At 38.2% G+C, this 21,884-nt stretch overlaps 1 protein-coding gene across 1 annotated transcript; it reads right to left on the bottom strand.

The window, feature by feature from the left end:
- Window positions 1-10,118: 10,118 nt before the first annotated feature.
- Window positions 10,119-16,371, bottom strand: LOC132103767 (macrophage mannose receptor 1-like). Its single transcript, XM_059508863.1, has 4 exons — window positions 16,316-16,371; window positions 15,874-16,239; window positions 10,890-11,350; window positions 10,119-10,268 (listed from the first exon to the last, which is right to left on the bottom strand). The coding sequence occupies exons 1-4, from the start codon at window positions 16,350-16,352 to the stop codon at window positions 10,128-10,130; spliced, it is 1,005 nt and encodes a 334-aa protein (XP_059364846.1). The 5' UTR covers window positions 16,353-16,371; the 3' UTR covers window positions 10,119-10,127.
- Between the last annotated feature and the right edge of the window lie 5,513 nt (window positions 16,372-21,884).

The raw sequence follows: 21,884 nt of genomic DNA, 5'->3' as shown, positions 1-21,884 counted from the left end.
TTAAGCTGTTCCCTGCAAGACAGAAACTTCCAACCCCTTTTCCCACTCCCCCACTGCATCACAAGCCCCTTCAACATTTAGATCCACCCCACAGTGGTGAAGCTCGGCTCGAGTTTGTCCAGAGGGGCGCTCACCCTCTTCCATCCATCTAATTGCTTCATGCCATAGTGCTATAAAAGCAACAGCTGGATTTTGACGCACAATGCTCTTTAGCTCTCGTCTTAAGGAAACATCACGTACATGATCCATGAACTGATCTCTGACTAACATATCTGGGTCTGTCAACCTATTAGGGTAAGCACGTTTGATTTCTTCAATTAGAGCCCACAAAGAGTGAGAAAATTCTTTTAAAGACTCCCCGTCTTTCTGTTTTCTGTCAAAGAATTTTCTTTGCAGGCTGACAAAGGAGGAGGAGGAACCATAAAATTATTTTAAAATGTTTAAGATTGTATCCGGATTTTCCCCTCTCAGCTAAAGAGCGGAATCTGATTTTCAGCTTTTGCTTCTCCTTCCAAATGATCATAAAGGAAGAGGGCCTTCTCCCTAGCGATCATATTCCTATCCTTCACACATGACTCAATATTTTCTATCCATAAATAAAATATCAGATTTAGATTGAGCCGGAGAAGTTGGGGCACTTTCTCTCTCTTTGAATATAAAAAAAACGTTCTGGTCTAGGTTGTGGACCAGGAAAATTTGGTGAGCCCAAATCGCCACTGGGGGCTATCCCACCAGCAGTAGTGCCATTACCAGAGGTATGTGCGCTTGCACCTCTTCCTCTCTGAAGTTGTTCATTAGCTACTCGTAATCTCTACACTTCTTACCGAAGAGTCAAGAGTTCGTCAGGCACATGTTCGTCCACCTCACTCATCTTACCAGTTTAACAGCCTCACTACCACAGAAGAGAATATGGAACAATGTCAAAGACATGGAAAACAAAAAACACTTCAGTTGAGAAGTAGTAGTCACTTGCCGTTGATTCCCATCGTTTTTATTTTTGTCTTGGCCATCCACTTATAGTCTTCTGTTGTCCAGAGCCAGCCACTGTTTCTATTTTAACAATAAAAAAATACACAACAAAACCATGTATATAAAACAAAATATCAATACCTCATTTAGACCCTGCCGACTACGCCATAAATGTGGTACCCGTCAAGCAGTAAATCTTTACAGTCTGAATACGTCACCCCCTGATGATGGGCAGCAGGACCCACAAATCTTCCCTTAATGTAGTGTAGCTAACTCTAGATTTTCCCCGCAAAGGGAGAGTTGACAAGAGGCAAATATATAAATGTATTTCAAATTTATTACAATTTAGTACAAATAGTGTGGAAAAGTTATTAAAATGGATCTTAAATACTGCTATAAACAATTGGTGGATTCTCCTCCTCTTCTCTAGGAAGGACAGATCAGCCAATGCGAAACCCCTGCTCAGGAGGAACCTGGTGAGACAAAAAGAAACAGGAGACAGCAACCCAGCACCAGAAGAAGCATGCAACACAGCAAGCACCACTCATTCAAGATCTTCAGATACCACAACAAAAATCTCACACCGTGTTATGGTTATAGACACACCCCAAACCAATGTCTCAATGTGGTCCCTTGGCAAGAAGGGGCAAAGCATCAGTGTGGATCCGGCCTTGTACAGGGATATCCTAAGCAGAAGACCTAGTTAGGGAGGAGAACCACCAGCATTGATAGCACCAGTAGTTAAGGAACAATGCTACTACAAGTAGGGCACATGGGTGGTAGGCCCAGAAGCAAAATCACATCACACAAACAAACCAACCAAACAATGAAAAAAATGCATATTAATCACAAGAAAACAGTGGCTGGCCTGGTACATTTTTGGAAATAAACAATCATGTTAGTTGCTAGTCTCATTAAACAGCATAGCATAGTCAACTCAAACATAGCTAGAAAATATAGGCCTTCTTTTCAGTATGCTCAACTGTCCCACAGCTCATTGACATATGAAGACAAAGGTGAACATTCCGTTGCTACGGACAGAAAAAGTATTTTAAAACATGTTCCAATGCCGATATAAAACACTCAATGGCAAATATGCATATTAAGGCATTTACCGATGCAGCCCAGCAGCTCAGTCAAAGTCATAGTCACCTTTATTTATATAGCGCTTTAAACAAAATACATTGCGTCAAAGCAACTGAACAACATTCATTAGGAAAACAGTGTCAATAATGCAAAAATGATAGTTAAAGGCAGTTCATCATTGAATTCAGTTATGTCATCTCTGTTCAGTTAAATAGTGTCTGTGCATTTATTTGCAATCAAGTCAACGATTTCACTGTAGATGAAGTGTCCCCAACTAAGCAAGCCAGAGGCGACAGCGGCAAGGAACTGAAACTCCATCGGTGACAGAATTGAGAAAAAAACCTTGGGAGGAACCAGGCTCAGTTGGGGGGCCAGTTCTCCTCTGACCAGACGAAACCAGTAGTTCAATTCCAGGCTGCAGCAAAGTCAGATTGTGCAGAAGAATCATCTGTTTCCTGTGGTCTTGTCCTGGTGCTCCTCTGAGACAAGGTCTTTACAGGGGATCTTTATCTGGGGCTCTAGTTGTCCTGGTCTCCGCTGTCTTTCAGGGATGTAGAGGTCCTCTCTACGTGCTGATCCAGCATCTGGTCTGGATACGTACTGGATCCGGGTGACTGCAGTGACCCTCTGATCTGGACACAGACTGGATCTGGTGGCCACGGTGACCTCGGAACAACAGAGAAACAGACAAATATTAGCGTAGATGCCATTCTTCTAATGATGTAGCAAGTACATAGGGTGTTATAGGAAGTGTTTCCGGTTCCGGTTTACCTAATTAATGCAGCCTAAAAATCCTTTAATGGATTTGGATAATAAAAGCATATTAGTATGTTATGTGTATGCCAGGTTAAAGAGATGGGTCTTTAATCTAAATTTAAACTGCAAGAGTGTGTCTGCCTCCCGAACAATGTTAGGTAGGTTATTCCAGAGTTTAGGCGCCAAATAGGAAAAGGATCTGCCGCCCGCAGTTGATTTTGATATTATAGGTATTATCAAATTGCCTGAGTTTTGACAACGTAGCGGACGTAGAGGATTATAATGTAAAAGGAGCTCATTCAAATACTGAGGTGCTAAACCATTCAGTGCTTCATAAGTAATAAGCAATATTTTAAAATCTATACATTTACATTTACATTTACATTTAATCATTTAGCAGACGCTTTTATCCAAAGCGACTTACAAATGAGAACAATAGAAGCAGTCAGGTCAACAAGAGAACAACAACAATGTACAAGTGCCATGACAAGTCTCAGTTAGTCTAGTATAGAACGCATAGGTAGGTTTTTTTTTTTTTTAATAAAAAGACAAGAAAAGGAAAAGTGCTAGTGTTAGTTGGTTAAGTGCAGGCGAAAAAGATGAGTCTTTAGCTGTTTCTTGAAAATGAGTAAAGACTCAGCTGTACGGATTGAGATTGGGAGGTCATTCCACCAGCTGGGCACAGTCCAGGAAAAGGTCCTTGAGAGTGATTTTGAACTTCTTTGGGATGGTGCCACAAGGCGTCGATCATTTGCAGAGCGCAAACTTCTGGAGGGCACATAAGATTTAACCAATGAGTTTAGGTAAGTTGGTGCCGTGCCAGTGGTAGTCTTGTAGGCTAGCATCAGTACCTTGAATTTGATGCGAGCAGCTACTGGTAGCCAGTGTAACCTGATGAGGAGCGGAGTAACGTGAGCTTTTTTTGTCTCATTGAAGACAACCCTCGCTGCTGCATTCTGGATCAATTGCAGAGGCTTGACAGTACATGCAGGAAGGCACGCCAGGAGAGCATTACAATAGTCCAGTCTGGAGAGAACAAGAGCTTAGACAAGAAGTTGGGTTGCTTGCTCTGACAGGAAGGGTCTAATCTTCCTAATGTTGTATAAGGCAAACCTGCAGGACCGGGTAGTTGTAGCAATGTGGACTGTGAAGCTTAACTGATAATCCATCACAACTCCTAGGTTTCTAGCTGTCCTCGAAGGAGTAATGGTTGATGAGCCCAGCTGTATAGAGAAGTTGTGATGAAGCAATGGGTTAGCTGGAATCACCAGGAGTTCTGTCTTCGTAAGGTTAAGCTGAAGGTGATGGTCATTCATCCAGCTAGAGATGTCACTCAGACAGGCTGAAATGCGAGCAGCTACCGTCGGGTCATCTGGTTGGAATGAGAGGTAGAGTTGGGCGTCATCAGCGTAGCAGTGATAAGAAAAGCCATGCTTCTGAATGACATATACGATATACGATGCTTGATAGGGAGCCAGTGCAGTGTTGACAGGACCGGGCTAATATGGTCATACTTCCTGGTTCTAGTAAGAACTCTTGCTGCTGCATTTTGGACTAGCTGTAGTTTGTTTACTAAGCGTGCAGAACAACCACCCAATAAAGCATTACAATAATCTAACCTTGAGGTCATAAAAGCATGGATTAACATTTCTGCATTTGACATTGAGAGCATAGGCCGTAATTTAGATATATTTTTGAGATGGAAAAATGCAGTTTTACAAATGCTAGAAACGTGGCTCAGGTCACAATGAGTTACCCTGATAAAACGAAATAAATATTAAAATACAAATGGCAGTGATTAATCATGCTCTACCATGACCAACAGTAACTACATGAAAAGGAAGCCCAACGCGCACAACAGTGTCCAGCACCAACACAAAGAGAATCTGCCTTGCAACCAGCAGACACTTATCACTTTCTAATTGCTCATGTGACTTTTCAAAACATCATGTGATCCTGGGTGTTGTGTGATTTTGATGCAGCTATGTTGTGTGCCTGCCTGTGTAGATCCCCACAGTAGATCCCTCAGGAGTTTTGACCTTTGTTTAAAAAAAAAAAGACTTTTTGTTGCCTTTTTCTCTATCACATTTTAGAAATCATCAGAAATTATTTATCAACTGAAAACTTAAAATCTCAAAATTCATCCTTTGAAACCCATTTTAAATGTAAACATTCCATTACCATGTAAATGGTAAATCAAAATCATGTAACAACATGTTTTCAGTCATGAATTATAAAAATTTAGGTTTGTATCGTGAACATTCAAGTCTATCTTCTAAAATGTGAGTTACAGTTAAGGGTTAACTACATTTTTAATGTCGTGAATTTGTCAAAAACAAAATATCTGCGATTTAAAATGTAAAATTTAAAAACAAACAAAAAAAACAATATTAAAAGTGCTTTATAGGACAGAATATTGTCTTAGAATTATAACAATAGCAAATCTATATTTATGCAAAGCAACAGTTCATTCTTATAAATGCTCGCTTGTATGTATTTTGAACTCTCTTCATTGCTCTCTCAGGTGATTCACCTTCTCTCACTCAGAGTGGGCGGAGTCTCTGACCTGTGCTCGTAAGTGCTGTCCGCCGTGTTTGTGCCGTTTAGATGCAAACAAATCAATGGATTACTTACCAAGAGATAAGGATGTACTGTATGGACTCATTTCGATACGACACAATTTCTAAGTATTGTTGAGCATTTATTTTTAGTATTTTACTAGCGCAGGCCCTCATAAGCTCATAAAGGTACTCGCAAAAGTTCACTTCACGTGTGAGACTGCATTGAACGCAGCTTTGTATGAAACGTAAGTTAAAAATAAATGATCGATATCTTTTTCATCTTTGATCTAAGTATTTTTGTGTGGGTCTAGAGGGTTTATGCTGCAAAAACCTAACAAGCAACACTACAGTCCGCCAACAAATAGGGCTGAGTTTCCCAAAAGCTTCATAAGCCTAAGAAGTTCGTAAAAATGATGGTACGACTGATCTTAATATTACGGTCTGTTTCCCAAAAGCATCGTAACTTAAGTAGCACTTGAAAATCATGGTAGATCTACAAGTGCTCTGGAGTAATCGTTAAGCCCTAAGTGCATCGTAAGAAGACAGATTTATGCAGTCACCTGCAGGACAATCAGCAGATTAAAACTTGATTCAAGTGCAATGTGATTATAATATAAGCATTTGCTTATATTTTTGCTTATATATTTGCTTTATTGTATACTTTATGACTCGTTTTCTTTGTCTTTCTTTATTAATTAATAAATTGAATAATTAAAAAAGGCAGAACAAATTGAAATACACATTTAAATTAAATGACTGAAAAAAGAAAGAAAGAAAGAAAGAAAGAAAGAAAGAAAGAAAGAAAGAAAAGAAGTAATGTAGGAAATGCTTCAAAGACTGGGGAAAAATATATACAGTATATATGTCAATGGCTTGCTGAAGTGCACGAAAACCAGCTGTGTATTGGACCCAGAAATAACGTCTCTCTCTCTCTCTCTCTCTCTCTCTCTCACTCTCTCTATACTGTATATAAATAAATAAATGTAGATAAACTATGCATTTAGCAGACGCTTTTATCCAAAGTGACTTACAGTGCATTCAGGCTAACATTTTTTACCTAACATAATATATAAATATATAAAGTATATTATATATTATTATGTAAAGTATAAGATTATAAACTTATAATACTTATAATATAATATAATATTTTATTGTTTCATAGGTATTATATCCAAGTTGTCTGTCTGTAACGAAGCATTAGGTTAACGTCAATAAACGATTGTTTACTAAAGTTAGGAGTCATTCTATAAGGTGACATTTCAGCACTTGACAAATGGACAGCGACTCGTAAGTAGCTCTTAAAGCACAGCTACGTGCGACTGTGTTAAGTGCATTTTTGGGAAACGCACGTGAAACAATAACGAACGATCGCAAAATTACTCGTAGAAAACACTCTAAGCTCTAAGATCAATCGTTAGCGGGAAACCCGGCCCTGATGAGGAAGAGGAGGAGGATGGTGGTCCAGCATATACAAAAAAGGTTTGTTTGTATTTTTAGCTTCCACATTCTTATTTTTTGTAAATGCAGTTGCAACAAGCAAAAATCGTTTTTCCCATATATAAAACACTGAAAAATCATTACCATAAAAGACTCTGAGCACTTGTCTACATCTCTGTTGTTGTGACAAACTGAAGAAACGGCATGGTGTTGCTATTGTTATCATGTCCAAACCAATAACAACAGAACCAAGCCAAAATTCTACTGCCCTACTTGTGCACTCCCATGACGTCATTTAATGAAATTGCTGCAGCCAAATGAATATGTTTCTGATGCCCTTTCCTTTTCATTTAATATTATTTATTTTTATAATGATGTGTATATGTTACAGACTGACTGAACAGCAATGTTTTTGGGGGGATCCAGGGATCTGGTGGATTCCAGCATGCCATACATTGGTGGTCACATGGTCATAAGTGTACATTCTGTTTTCTGCACATTTATCCTTACCACTCGCAAAGCAAATGCAATATCTATTTTAACACAGTATACACTTGCTAAATTATACCACCCTTCTAGCACCACTGTACAGGAGACATTTCTGGCTGAAGTGTGGAACAGAGAAGTTCAACAAAGCTGAATTATTAGAATAAACAATACAGTAAAAATTTAAATAATGTGAAATATTATGTTGCAATATAGCTGTCATGATCCCAGTCTATGTTGCCCTGTCTTGGATTAGTGTACTCTTATTTTGAAGTGTTCATGCTCCCCATTGTTTCTGTTTTCCCTGTTCCTTTGCTCATCTTGTTAATGTATTTGGTAATTGATTAGCTCCTCCCCCTTGTTAAATTTTATCCTGTCTATTTAACAACCATTCAGTTCTTACTCAAGCTGCTGAGTATAGTCTCCTAGTGCTAGCTACTGTACCAAGCCATTCTGTGTTTGTTTTCTTAGTCTTGTCTCAGTTTCCATTTGTCTGCATTTAGTCTTTCTATGCCTGTTTTCCGGTCTATCGATCTCTGACTTTGTTTTGGGATTGTACTGTTGTCTTGCCATTTGGACTCTGTTTGCCCCTGCCTGGACTATTATTGTGTGCCTGGATTATCTCTCTCTGTCTAAGCCTATGGATGTTGTTTGCTGATCGGAAACCCATGCTTGACCTTGGATTATTCTTGTGTCTCACCCATACCATACCTGTTTGCCATTGTTTGACCCTGCCTGTGTTTAAGACTATGTATGTTAATAAAGCTTGCAAATGGATCCGCATGCCTCACGTCTTGTCAGCCTCATTACAATAGCTATTTTCTGTGTGAATATCTGTTAATCTGTAATTTATTTCTGTGATGCGCAGCCATATTTTTAGCATAATTACTCCAGTCTTCAGTGTCACATGATCTTCAGAAATTATTTTAATATGCTGATTTGCTGCTCAAGAAACATTTCGGATTATTATCAATGTTGAAATTAATTTAGCTCATTATTATTAGTTAATGTTTATATATAATATTTAAAATGGCTATGGATCCTGTTATTTACAGACATATAATAGATTACACAACCTATAAATAATAAGGCTTGAATGTGTGGTGTAACTTGGATGGAAAAGATTGGTAACAAAAAGGTTTGCAGAGCAAAAATAAGCTAAATTCAATAAAAATCAAATGGAATCACAGACACATGATAAATTATTTTGGCTGCGCTGATGTCATTTAATAATGTGTGCGTGGAGTCGATCTGCGATGGAGATGCCTGCTGTAAACCATGCAGATGCATCACCATTAACCACACAAGCACAGCACATTAAAAGTCAAATAGGATTTAGTGAGCAGCTTTATGGAGGCTAAATGCTCTAAATGAACCAGTTTAACCCTTCTCTTATGTAGCTAAACTAGTGGCTGTCGTGCCGGATGTGGTTCGGTTTATGCTTCAGCTTTTCAATAATACTTGATCTAAATGAGAAGTTGTTACTGTGAGAGATGTTTCAGATGAAAGACTTTAATTCAGATGTCAAAAGTGTTTTAACAGTCTCCTGTTAGCCAAAAAGTTGACTGAGAAAGCCAGAGATGAACAGAAGCAGGAGAAAGAGTGATGATAAAATGAGCAGAGTTTATTGAATAAGTTGTGTATGTTTCAGTGTTCAGACTTCATCTGAGCAGCACAAATACAACAAGAGTTATTATAGCACAGACCACAGCAATGAAAACTGACTGCTTCACTACATCATCCTTGAAATGATGGAGACATTCTCTGATCTCTTACTCATGAAGACAAATATCCACTGAATGCACACAATCATTAGACTAAATAACAATTGAACATAATCATATAAATGACTAATCCTTGAATGAATCAATGATATGAGTACATAAATGATTAAAATGATTATATGATTAAATGCAAAAATAAAATTAATTAATGATAAATCCCATGTGAATGAAGAGTAAATTAATATTAAAGAAAACAAAGAACAAACCAAATCTATGGTTGCTCTCTAAAATTAATTTCTAAATAACATTTCTAAATAAATGACTAAATAAATGCAAAAGCAGTGCAATAGCAGATTATTACACGACTGTACACGACTATGGAATACTTGATTCTGATTGGTCAGTCGCAACATTCCGGGGTCTGTTATCCCTCGATAACAACCTGTAAAAGCTAATAACACAGGTTAATCCGGGTAATTGTTTAATTATGTCATCCTGGTATTAAGGACTCGCTCTCATTTCATACAAACGCAGCTGCTGCCATTTTGCTTTGATTATTTAGTACACTATAATGGATTATAAGAGAACTAACAAAGTGGTAAGGTTTTAAAAAATGTTCATCGTAATTATTTTATTGCCTTAATTATTTTGTGGTGAAATGTTGTGTAATATGTAAATCTGGCTTCAGAAATGGACATTCAACTGAGATTGCCTTGCTCTCAGTTGTTGAAGCTCTAAGACTGGCAAGAGTGGAATCCAAATCTTCAGTACTTATCCTGCTTGATCTGTAAGATTAACTGAGCTAGAAATGTGGTAATGAGAAAATAAGGCATTAATATGTGCTTTATAAGTACTAATAAACAGCCAGTATGCAAGTAAAATGCATGCTAGTTAATAATGAGAATTGCTTTTAAATCTTGAAAGATTTATTTCTAAACAAATACCAAACTAAAATAAATAATGTGTAATATATATATATATATATTCCATAATTATTAGATAATTTACCATGAATTGACTGTATTAATAACATGTGATTGTGTTATGAATGCCTTTTCTTTAAAGATTCATCAATGTTTGGACAAGTTATCTCTTGTATCAGAGTCTAGTGTTTCATTGGCTCTAACTCCTCACATGCCGTTGCTTGTGTGTTTTCTTGTGTTTTCTGCTGCTGGAAGATCTTCCCGTCAGGTTGGACGCTCCAATTTATGCTGGATTTTTCTTGATCTGAGAGGATCTCCTTCATCTAAAGACCAGATCAGATCAGATCAGTCATGAGTGAACGAAATCAGTCTACCGCCGTTTAGATGTCAGTAAACTAAAACTATTATTTTTTTTTTATAATAATAAATAAATAAAAATATATATTTTTTAATTAAACAAATTAAAAATCACATTTTTTTAATGAATTTAATTCTGTTTTTCAACACAACTAAAATATAAACATTCTTAGATCAACAAATATTCAAATGACAGAAGATAAGAAGCAAATATACCTAAATGGTTTTTTGTTAGTTTTTTGCTTAAAACAAGGGAAATATATATTTCTGTGAAAAGATAGGTTCGATTCAAATGAAAGCTAGCTGATTTTCTGAGCCCATTGGCAGATTTTTTTAATTTTAATTTTATTTTTTTAGTTTTATACAAAAAAATATATTTTCATATTTTAAGTAATTTTGCTTCTAAAGTAAATATAGCTCAATTTAAGGATGTATAGAAACATGCAAACATGCAAGTGACACAAACGCACAAAAAAAAAAAAATTTAAACAGAAACAGGAATAATATAAATAAAAATCAATTCAACCAATATTTAATTATAGTAGCAATATTTATATGTAGTATAATAGCATGCAGAATCATCTGACCTTCTTCTCTATGGCCTCCATCACTACAGATTCGTCCAGTTGTCCGTCTGATGTGATTGTGAATCTCACACGCTGTATTTTTCTGTTTTCGCGGCAGTAGAAAGGCAGTATAGTCGAGCAGGAGTCATCAGCCATCAGTCCTACAGTACTGACTTTCACACAATTCTCGTTTCCATTCAAGTTATCAGGCTGCCCAGACACCCAATTCACAGAGGACAACGATACACTGCTCTCATCTGACCACTGCCATGGGATCAGTGGGTTCAATGGGGTCCTGTGCAGGCCAATATAAGCATAGTAGAAGCCCAAGCTAGAAAGTTTGTTTGTGAGGAATGTGTTCTCTGTGTCGTCTGAAATGGTGGCCAGGTCTACGTAGTTTGTTCTGCAGTACGTTTGAGCATCATACCAGCTCATGACCGTTCCAATGTATTTAAACTTGTTCTGAAGTGTGTCCTGTGTGTCTATAAGGAGTAGATTGGACCGAGAAACATTTCTTAAAATGTGAAGTGACATACAAAATTAACTATAAGTTTATAGCTTTGTTTATATACAAAATATGGACAAACTCATCCTCAAACAATGTCTTGGAAAGATGATTTTATAAAGGCAGAGCTCTTTGCTAGGGTTAGGGTTAACAGCGTTATTTAAATGATGGACTAAATCCAAAACTGTGATGATTGACACTGATGAACAACTCGTCATTGAAACGCATTTTCTCAAACAAAATGCTTTCACCACAACTAACAGCAAACACAATATTGACATGAATACAGTAAGAGCTCCGTTGTGCAGCATAACAGCATCATTCATTATAACGGCAGTTTGGCCAAGTGTGCAGATATACTCGCAATGTGTGATTGACAGCTCTGAACAATTTAAAGGGAGCTCCTTTATTCGCTCTCTGTAGCTTAATCACAATTTAAATAACAGATTTGTTTCATGCTATACTACTAAGAAAAACAATGTGAAGTTGATCGTCAGTGGCTTGATTCATTGATGCATAAACAGTATTAAAAGATTTAGAATTGTGTGAACTTGAATAATTAGCTACACATCAGAAATCACTGATCACAGATCAGGCATTAATAAACACTGTTACTCACTGTGTGTGGTGGTGCTGTCGAATCCATATCATAAAAGTCTGTTTGTAACGCCTGTGCTGACATTGCGAATGAATGAAATGTAAATGTTTGGGCAGTCAAAGCAGAGAAAGGGGAGGTAACCTTTCCCCTTATGTTTTACAGTCATTGACTTTCAGTTTCCTTATATGGTCATTTTCCTTTTCCTGTTTGATTGATTTGATTAGTCCCCACCTGTTCTCCATTCCCCAGATTACCTCCCTCGTGCTTAAATATCCTGTCTTTTGAGTTCCTCCTTGTCCGTGATTAATGTATTGTAATGTATTATGTTGGATGTGCCCTTATTCTCCCGCGATCATTAAAATAACCCCTTTTGTACATCGTCTTCCCTGTGCACCTTCATTACACACCAGCAGCCGTAACATTATGACGTCATAAGGTGAAGATTCCAGATCGACCATCTGAGCTCTCATTTTCTCAAAGACAGAGCAGGACACCCAGGGCTTGATTTACACTTAGCAAAATTTCTAGCCACTGTGGGGACCATAGACAGGCTAGGGAAACTCATTTTAATGTTAAAAAATGAGTTTTCACCATCTACACCTCCTCCATCCCCCCTCTCCCCCACACCTGCAATACAGATAACGAGGATGCTGTGCACAAGGTCTTCTGGAAACAGGCCCAGATTGTGTTACACCAGCCTGTCTGAAATCCTGTGCTGACCAGCTGGCCCCCATCTTCACATAGATCTTCAACAAATCACTGGAACTGTGTGACGTCCCTTCATGCTTCAAATGCTCCACCATCATCCCCATCCCAAATAAATCCAAAATTACAGGACTAAATGACTACAGGCCTGTGGCTTTAACGTCTGTAGTCATGAAGTCATTTGAAAAACTGGTGCTGGCCCACCTGAAGGACATCACTGGACCCTTGCTGGATCCTCTTCAGTTTGCCTACAGAGCAAACAGGTCTGTGGACGATGCAGTAAACTTTGGACTAGATCATGTTCTGCAACACCTAGATAGACTTCAGCTCGGCCTTTAACACTATCATCCCAAACCTCCTCCTGCCCAAGCTAACTCAGCTCTCCGTGCCCACCTCCGTCTGTCAGTGGATCAACAGCTTCCTGACAGACAGGCAGCAGCTAGTGAGGCTGGGAAAATACACATCCAGCACCCGTACAATCAGCACCGGAGCTCCCCAGGGCTGTGTTCTCTCCCCACTGCTCTTCTCCCTGTACACTAATGACTGCACATCTAAGGACCCCTCTGTCAAGCTCCTGAAGTTTGCAGATGACACCACACTCATCGGCCTCATTCAGGACAGTGACGAGTCTGCTTACAGACAGGAGGTTAAAGAGCTGGCTGTCGGGTGCAGTCTCAACAACCTGGAGCTTAACACGCTCAAAACAGTGGAGATGATTGTGGACTTCAGGAGAAACCCCCCTGCACTCCCCCCACTCACCATCATGAACAGCACTGTGACTGCAGTGGAGTCATTCAGGTTCCTGGGCACCACTATCTCTCAGGACCTGAAGTGGGACATTCACATTGACTCCATTGTGAAAAAGGCCCAGCAGAGGTTGTACTTCCTTCGCCAGCTGAGGAAGTTTAACCTGCCACAGGATCTGCTGAAACAGTTCTACTCCACCATCATCGAATCCATCCTCTGCACTTCAGTAACTGTCTGGTTCAGCTCAGCTTCTAAATCTGACCTCAGAAGACTACAGAGGGTAGTCCAGACTGCTGAGAGGATCATCGGTTTAACTCTCCCATCTATTCAAGAACTGTACTTATCCAGAGTGAGCAAAAGGGCTGTTAAAATCACTCTGGACCCCTCACATCCAGCACACTCCCTCTTTGAACTGTTGCCGTCTGGTCGACGCTACAGAGCACTGAGCACCAGAACGACCAGACACAGGAACAGTTTCTTCCCTCAGGCAATCCATCTAATGAACAATTGATAATAACTGTGGAACACACTACACTTTATATTTATATACACATACACTTACTTATCTAACAAACACACGTAGTGGACATAACTGCTTTTTGTAATATACCTGCCAAACAATTGTCAATTTGTATATTGTCATCCCTAACCTACTTATTTGTATTTTTTGTATTTTATTCATTTATTATGTGTTTTTTTGTTCTGTCACTGTCATTCTGTTGTACTGCGGAGCTTCTATCATGAAAACAAATCCCTCATAAACATACCTGGAGATAAAGCTCATTCTGATTCTAATTAAAAAAAAACTCATAAAATTAAATGTTCATGTCATGGGACATTTAAGGCTGCTTATTTGTCGTCTATGGTATTTGATCTTGCTATAAGGATTTTTTTTCTTTTCTTTTCTGGAAAACATGATTTAAGAATGCGTTGAGGTCAGGTTTCACTGCAAAAATGGATAAACTTCCTCAGTATTTGGGTCATTCTACAGAAACGTCCATTTTTCTGTCCCTAGCCTTTACAGGAATATTACAATTGAAAAACACATTAGGGTTACAATTTTTTTTAAAATATATTTTAAAATAAAACAATGTATTATTTGAACAATTAGATGTTCTTGCACCATAAATGTGGCAATATTTGTTTTTAATTAATTATAAAGAATTCCAACAACAACAAAACTGCTTGTGCCCACAGCCATGTACACAGGGAATGTGCTTTATTTTGCAGTCAAAATCAGGGTTTTCTACCATTTAAATTACAAAAAGGCATTCATAACTATCAAATATATGATATAAATGGCATGATAAAATAAAATGCTCAACAAATATTATAAAAAATATAGCGAAAACAGTGGTCCCCAGGATTTGTGTCACTGGTGTTACCATTTGAAAAAAACTGTCATTTTGTAATAAAAATCATACTGATGACATCACTTCCTATTTTCTAAAGATCTATGAAAAAGCCCATGGTAAGCACACTATTTCATTTCAATTATCAGAAATTCTCTCATTTAACTCACAATTTCATATGAAGCTTTTAGTTGACATCACTGGTATGACCTATTTATTGTTAGGGAATTGTAAAAAAAAACTATAATAAAAATCGATTAAACTACTTAATTTAGTGAGTATGCAATGATTGACAACATATGGTTTGATACCTTACAGCAGACATTTAGTAAAATGCTTTTTAATGAAAATTGTCACTGGTGTTACCTTCCTTATGTGTAACACCAGTGAAGATCAGTGTATCAGTATATCATGTATGTCATGTGATTCATTGTGTCATTGGTGTTACTGTGCTGTGTTACTGTGTTACCGTCCAATTTTGGTATGACAAAATGTCTTAAAATGTATTTATTTTTCTAGCATTTAAACTTAGACCATATTATTAGATTACCTTTTGACTTTATGAATACATATAAAGGACAGCTTAATTATTTTTCTGTTTAGCTCTTTAGTGCAATTATTTCAAGACCACATTAACCATGTTTTTGTCACTGGTGTTACCTTCTTTATCAATATATATATATTTTTTTATAATATTTTTTATTGATATTTTTTTCAACACATGCAGTCAGAGTTACTGAAAAAAATTATGAAAATGCAATAAATAAATAGATTATGTGTTATTTATTTAATTTGAAAGAAATTAACAGTATATTACTGTAGAATGACCCATTTTGTCTTGTTTTCCAGCAAAATTTGTCTAATCATCCAGGTATCAAGATTTATTATAAGAGATCCAAAATTATTTAAGATAAGAGGTTAATCAATGTCTTCGTCAAATTTAAGTGGGAAACAAGACAAAATACTAAGTACATGCTTTATCCTTTCTTTTTTTGTAGTGTGTATAATCTCTGCGAGTATGAATTTTATAAATTGTATGCTTGTTTGTTTGTTTTTAACTCAAATCAAAGAGATCAATGGTACTGTATAATTTCTTACCAGTTTGGCAAAAGAAGTAGTCTTTTTCAGTGCAGCCTCTGTCAGCCCATCGTCCATTGGCTTGTACAGACACACAGGCCTCGCTTGTTTTGGGCAAGTCCGGCTCCCAGGATTCCCACATCACATAGCTGATCGGTGTTTTTTGATACGACCAACCCCAAGAGACTCTGTAGAAACCGATCCAGGCCACAGACAGAAAGTTCACAGCGTTTGCTGCCTCCTTTAGTTTGGCTCTGTCTTCATCGCTCTGAACCGTTGCCAGATCTGTGTAATTCTCTCTGCAGTAGGATTGCGCTTCTGTCCAGGTCTTTGGCTCTTGGATCAGGACGATTTGATACAGATCACATGAAACCTTGGACAGGATTCCTGCTGCAGGAAAATCAACAGTGTTAAGCTGCTCTAAACCTCTGATCTGACATCAGTTTCTTTCACTGACACTCACCGAGAAAAACAACGAGTTGAATCTTGTTCTGTATCATCTTGTCTTCACAGGTTTGTTCACTGAAAGAAAGAAATGACAAGAATATGACATGTTGGTTAGGTTTCTGATATTGCAAAGGAAATAGTTTACTTTATAATCAAGGGGATTTATTGGAGATGAGCAAGCAGACATGACTGCAAAACATGTTCTTACAGAAAGAATCAGTGAATGCAAGAAACACCCTTTGACCTAAACCCTTAAACAAGCTGTAAATAATGATGAAAATGTTGTTTCATTAGTTTAACTCATCAAATTAACCAATTTAAACAACGTTTTTGTAAATTATATGAGATTTGACTTTTTCTTTTATATAAATTAAGTTGATCTTACTTGTACATCCAATTTGATTATTCTTATTTATGTATAATAAGCTTTAAAGTTGACGTAGGTGATAATTGTTATTTATTTATTTTATTTTTCAGCCATAGAAATCCAACAAACCCAAATTTACCTGCTCTGGAGCGACTGAAGCTTGATCTTCTAAACAGTAAATCAAGTGTCTTCTCTTTTACTCTCTACTCAACTCTTTATTCATTATGTTATGCAAAATATTTTGTCAGTACTGTACGTAAGACACTGAGACTGATTTACATTCTGATTTTGCTGCAATATGAAGCTTTTAAAACTTGTCTTTAAATTGTTCCAAAGAAATAAATAGAAATGTGTGTAGATTTTCTGTGTGTACAAATGAATTCTGATGATGTTACTGCTTGTGTGTGTTTTGTTTATTTCACATGATTTTCAAGTACATTTTGTAGTGTTTGGCAGCTGTTTTATTATCAAAGTTTGCTAGAAAGTAGTAAAAATTTATGTTCTGGTGGCTAGCTGACAATTAAAGCATGACTGGTTCAATCGAAGGATTTTCACAGAATGTCTTTAATCCTCAATGCATTTTAATATTTACATTTAGTTATTTTACAGATGCTTTTATCCAAAGCAACTTACAACTGGGGAATACATAAAGCGATTCTCCTTAAAGAGGCAAACAGACACAGGAAGTGCTCGTGGTACCTAAAGTTTCAGGCATTGTTCAAGTAAGTACAAGCTAGAAAGGGAAGGAATAAATAAAGAGAAAGTCATTGTTTTTTTATGCGGAAGTCAATAGCGTCAAAAGAGATTAGTTTTCAGCTGTTGCTTGAAAATGGTGAGGGATTCAGTATTCCGGATAGGGGTGGGAAGATCATTCCACCAGCCAGGAATGGTGAAGGAGAAGGTTTATGAAAGTGATTTTGAGACTTTATTACACATTTATTACGCATTATTACAGTTCTTTATCATTTCAACATGATTCTTTGGAATTATATTCATTGTGAAAAAGTGCTTTAGAGATATAACTGATTGTTTTTTTTTTGTTTTTTTTTATGTTCATCTTAATTTGATGTTTCATGTTTTATTTCATGCTTTTATACACCGATTGTATTAATTAGGAAGGGAATTAAGGTTCAAATTCAGCCCTGGACATATCCAACCTATGTTCCATGAATGTTCTGCTGGGTTATAGGGCCTTCAGTTGGAGTAAATGAATTAATAAAACAGGACAGAAACAAATAATAATAGATATTACTGAAATTCAAAGCAAATGCATTTCGTCAGATAGAAATGCACTTGACACTAAAGCAATAATTGAAGTTCTTGCTTATACTGTAATTAGCAGGCCTATTAGTAAGATGGTGGTCAAGTAAAACCATGGTAAATTACTATGGTGCTGAATTGACAAGCCTATGTAGGCCTGTTTTTCAGTTTACCTCTTCATGCAGTTTACATTAGCATAACTACAGAACCTTTACTGTTCTCATATATCACACGACACGAAAAACAATAATTCTTTGTCACATCTGAATGGATGAAGCGACTTGTGACATTTATCACTTTACATTGTGTTGCGAACGCAGCGCAGTGCCGGAGACTCTGCTCTTGCACGCGGCTGGAGGATGCATTGCATACGGCATATACTTGCATATGGCCCCGACTACACCACTACTGCTGAACCTGTGGCTGTTCTACATGCAAGCATCAATGTCTTGAACTTGATGCGAGCCACAACCGGTAGCAAGTGCAAGGAGATAAAGAGAGGTGCAACATTAGCTCTTTTGGTTTCGTTGAAGACCAGTCGTGCCCCTGTTTTATAAATCACTTGTAGAGGTTTGATTGTGCTTGATGGAAGTCCAGCCAGAAGAGCATTGCAGTAGTCCAGCCAAGAAATGACAAGTGCCTGGACAAGAAGCTGTGCAGCATGCCCCGTTAGAAAGGGCCTGGGGTCTCATTTATAAAACTATGCGTAGGATCTTTACTAAAAGTTTACGTGCGCCCAAAAGCCAAAAATGGCGTACGCCAAAAAATATTCCGATTTATAAAACCGTGCGTACACACACCTGTAAGCAATGTTCCCTTTATAAATCACAGATCACCCGCAGATGTGCGTACGTGAACCAGCCTCATATTCCGCCCTGTACACGCCCATTTTTAACCATAAATAGTCAATGCAAATCACCTCATGATTGCTGATCAGCATGTAAATGAGAGTGGAATCCCATATATACCTGGAAAACTGGCATGCGACCCGCCAATTAATTAATCCAAGAAAGTGAAAACGTGCATTTCTGTTAGCCTAATTTTAATAATGGCGACAGGTGAGAAAAGAGGAAAAAAACGTAATTTCTCAGATACTGAGATTGAAACACTTGTAGGGGAGGTGGAGGCTCGGAAAACTGTGTTATTTGGTGGCCACAGCAGTGGGGTCACTAATAAAAAGAAGCAGTGCGAGTGGCAAAGTATTGCTTCTGCCGTCAATTGTGTCAGTGGGACAGAACGGACAGTTGCAGAATTAAAGAAAAAATGGTCCGACCTGAAGGTATACAAATTTTTTTTTTTCCAAAATATTACATTTGTGTTTTATTAGGCTATATACCTATATAAATAGCAATATTGATTTTCAAAAAGTTTTATTTACATGTGCTTACAGTATGCAAAATAAGTGAAATAAAGATTCTCATTCATTCAAGGTGGAGGCAAAGAGAAAACTGTCCTCCCACCGCCAGAGCGTGGCTGCAACTGGTGGGGGCCCATGTACAGCTGATCTCACATCAGTGGACAGCAAAATCGCGGCTATAATTGGGGAGGTCAGCGTGTGTGGTATTGTGTCGGAAAAGGAGGGAGACACTGACGTGACTGAAACCACAGAGGAGCAAGGTTAAACCGATTTTTAGTCATTAACGCTGTACATTTGAGTGTGTGGGGTGATAAATGGATAAATGTTGCCAATTGTTTGTCCTCCAGTCCTTCCGGAGTCTGAAGCTGTAAATGAACAGGAGGTTCAGGGTGAGGGGTTCTCAGATGCAGATGCACAGCGTCCGGCTCAAAGCAGTGCCCCTTCTGCGTCTGGCACGTCCAAAAGTGGTCGGGTAGCCTACTCACTGACGCAGTCCTGCAGTTACAGCGAGAGACAATAAACGCTGTCAACAGGGTTGCAGATGAGCTACGGCAGATGAGAGAAGTGATGCAAGAAATTGCACAATCATTAAAAGATGCAGTTAAAACATGAACCTTGAGTTTTGTCTTTCTTTACAAACGCCGCATGACATCCTCACGGATTCTTGCACCTCGTTGATATCCCTCTTGTCGGCCAGGGGGCTGTGGCTCGGGGTCGTAATGCTGGGGTAGAGGGAGATCAGGAGGGAGAGGAATACCGTTTCTCAGTGCTATATTGTGCAAAACACCACACGCCCTGACAATCTTGCACACTTTTGCTGGATGGTATAAAAGTCTGCCACCCGAGGCATCCAGAGCACGCCATCTGCATTTCAGGATGCCGATGGCACGCTCCACAACTGCGCGGGCACGAGAGTGGACCTCGTTATAATGAGTTTCCTCTGCGCTCTGCGGGTTTAAAAATGGGGTGAGGAGCCAGCGTCTCAGGGGGTAGCCACTGTCGCCTGCAGGTTATAATTATATTAAAAACAAAACTGTTACAGTTTCTACTTTTTAATATTGTTAAACTCACCAAGAAGCCAGCCATCACGTACTGCGCCTGCATTTAGTCTGTTCCCTACACTGCTATGTGTCAAGATAAAGGAATCATGTGTTGAACCAGGCCAGCGTGCCACAATGTTTGTGAGGGTCATGTTGGAGTCACATATGATTTGCACATTAATAGAATGCACATGCTTTCTATTAACATAAGCAAATTCATTTTCAGATGGTGCCCTTATAGCAACATGAGTGCAGTCAATTGCGCCGATTACATTTGGGAAACCAGACATTGCTGCAAATTGCGTTTTAATTTCGGCCTGTTCTCGCACAGTGTAGGGGAACCTGATGTATCGACTAACCATATTAAGTATACCATTTAAAACGACAGATATTATGGCACTCAGGGACGGCTGTGATATACCAGACCTATAGGGTGAGATGATAGATTCCAATAGAATTATTTCATATACAAAAAGGTCTTAGAGACAAATTTGAGGATTACTTATAGTTTTTTTATATTATTAATTTACCTGTCTGCCAATTCCCGCTGGAAACAGCCGGTTGCCAAGAACCCCAGAGTGGTGAGGACTTGTATTTGGACTGGGATGGCATGGTTCCGGCGTGTTGCCCTCTCTAATACTGGACCCAATTCAGCACATAGATCCAAGAGCACAGCTCTAGGGAATCTAAATCGGCTTATTAGTCAGTCATCATCATGGGCCAGGAAATCATCATGGTCCCTGAAAACTCGTTCTCTCCTTATTCTGCCATTAGCGTAATCCTCCAACAGTGCCAGGAGTGCCATCATGAAGCATTACATACCCGGGTCACCGGAGAATTTATATGTTTCTAGCAAATAGACTGATCGTTAACACCTTGACAAAATCACTTAATTAATTTGTGGGCGAAAATTTAAGACGAAAATGTTATAGTGAACACATGCTTCTTGACGGTTTTGTAATGAACACCGTAATAGTTAGGACCGATGATGAGTAGCGATTGTGCTTCATGACTGTATTTGCAGACTTTGACATTTTATGATATAGGCTATGTACATTAAGGAAAATATTTCCTTTTTACACTGTGTTCTGCAGTTCTCTAATAAAAGGGTATTTCATGCTATTCTGTAGGCTATCACATGTATCGCGCCATGTCCTCCTGTGCTCCCGTTGTGGACAATGTGACTGTAAGGCAGCGCTGATTATTATTTTATTTTACTTTTAATACATTTTGAATTACGTTTGGATTTTACTAGATGTATATAGCCTAAAACAATCGGCACAAATAACACTGTTGGATTTAATCTTCATGATAATGTGGATATAACGTATGAAATGGAGTGAAAATTAAATGTCATTCATTCTTATAATCGTTCTTCTCACATTTATTTTCTACAATCTAACTTCAGTTCACGACCTCACCATCGGTGTCGCCAATTCCCTTTGTCTCCAGAATGTGCGTACGCACGGCTCAAAGTTTGCTTAAAGGTGCGCACATTCTCCCGTCAAGTTTGTTTTTTATAGATCACAACCTTTGCGTGGGAACTGGCGTACGTACGTTT

The sequence above is a fragment of the Carassius carassius genome, chromosome 24 (assembly GCF_963082965.1).
Source record: "Carassius carassius chromosome 24, fCarCar2.1, whole genome shotgun sequence".
Classification (NCBI taxonomy): Eukaryota; Metazoa; Chordata; class Actinopteri; order Cypriniformes; family Cyprinidae; genus Carassius; species Carassius carassius.
The sequence above is the reverse complement of the archived record's forward strand: the minus strand, read 5'-3'. Positions and strand labels throughout refer to the sequence as shown.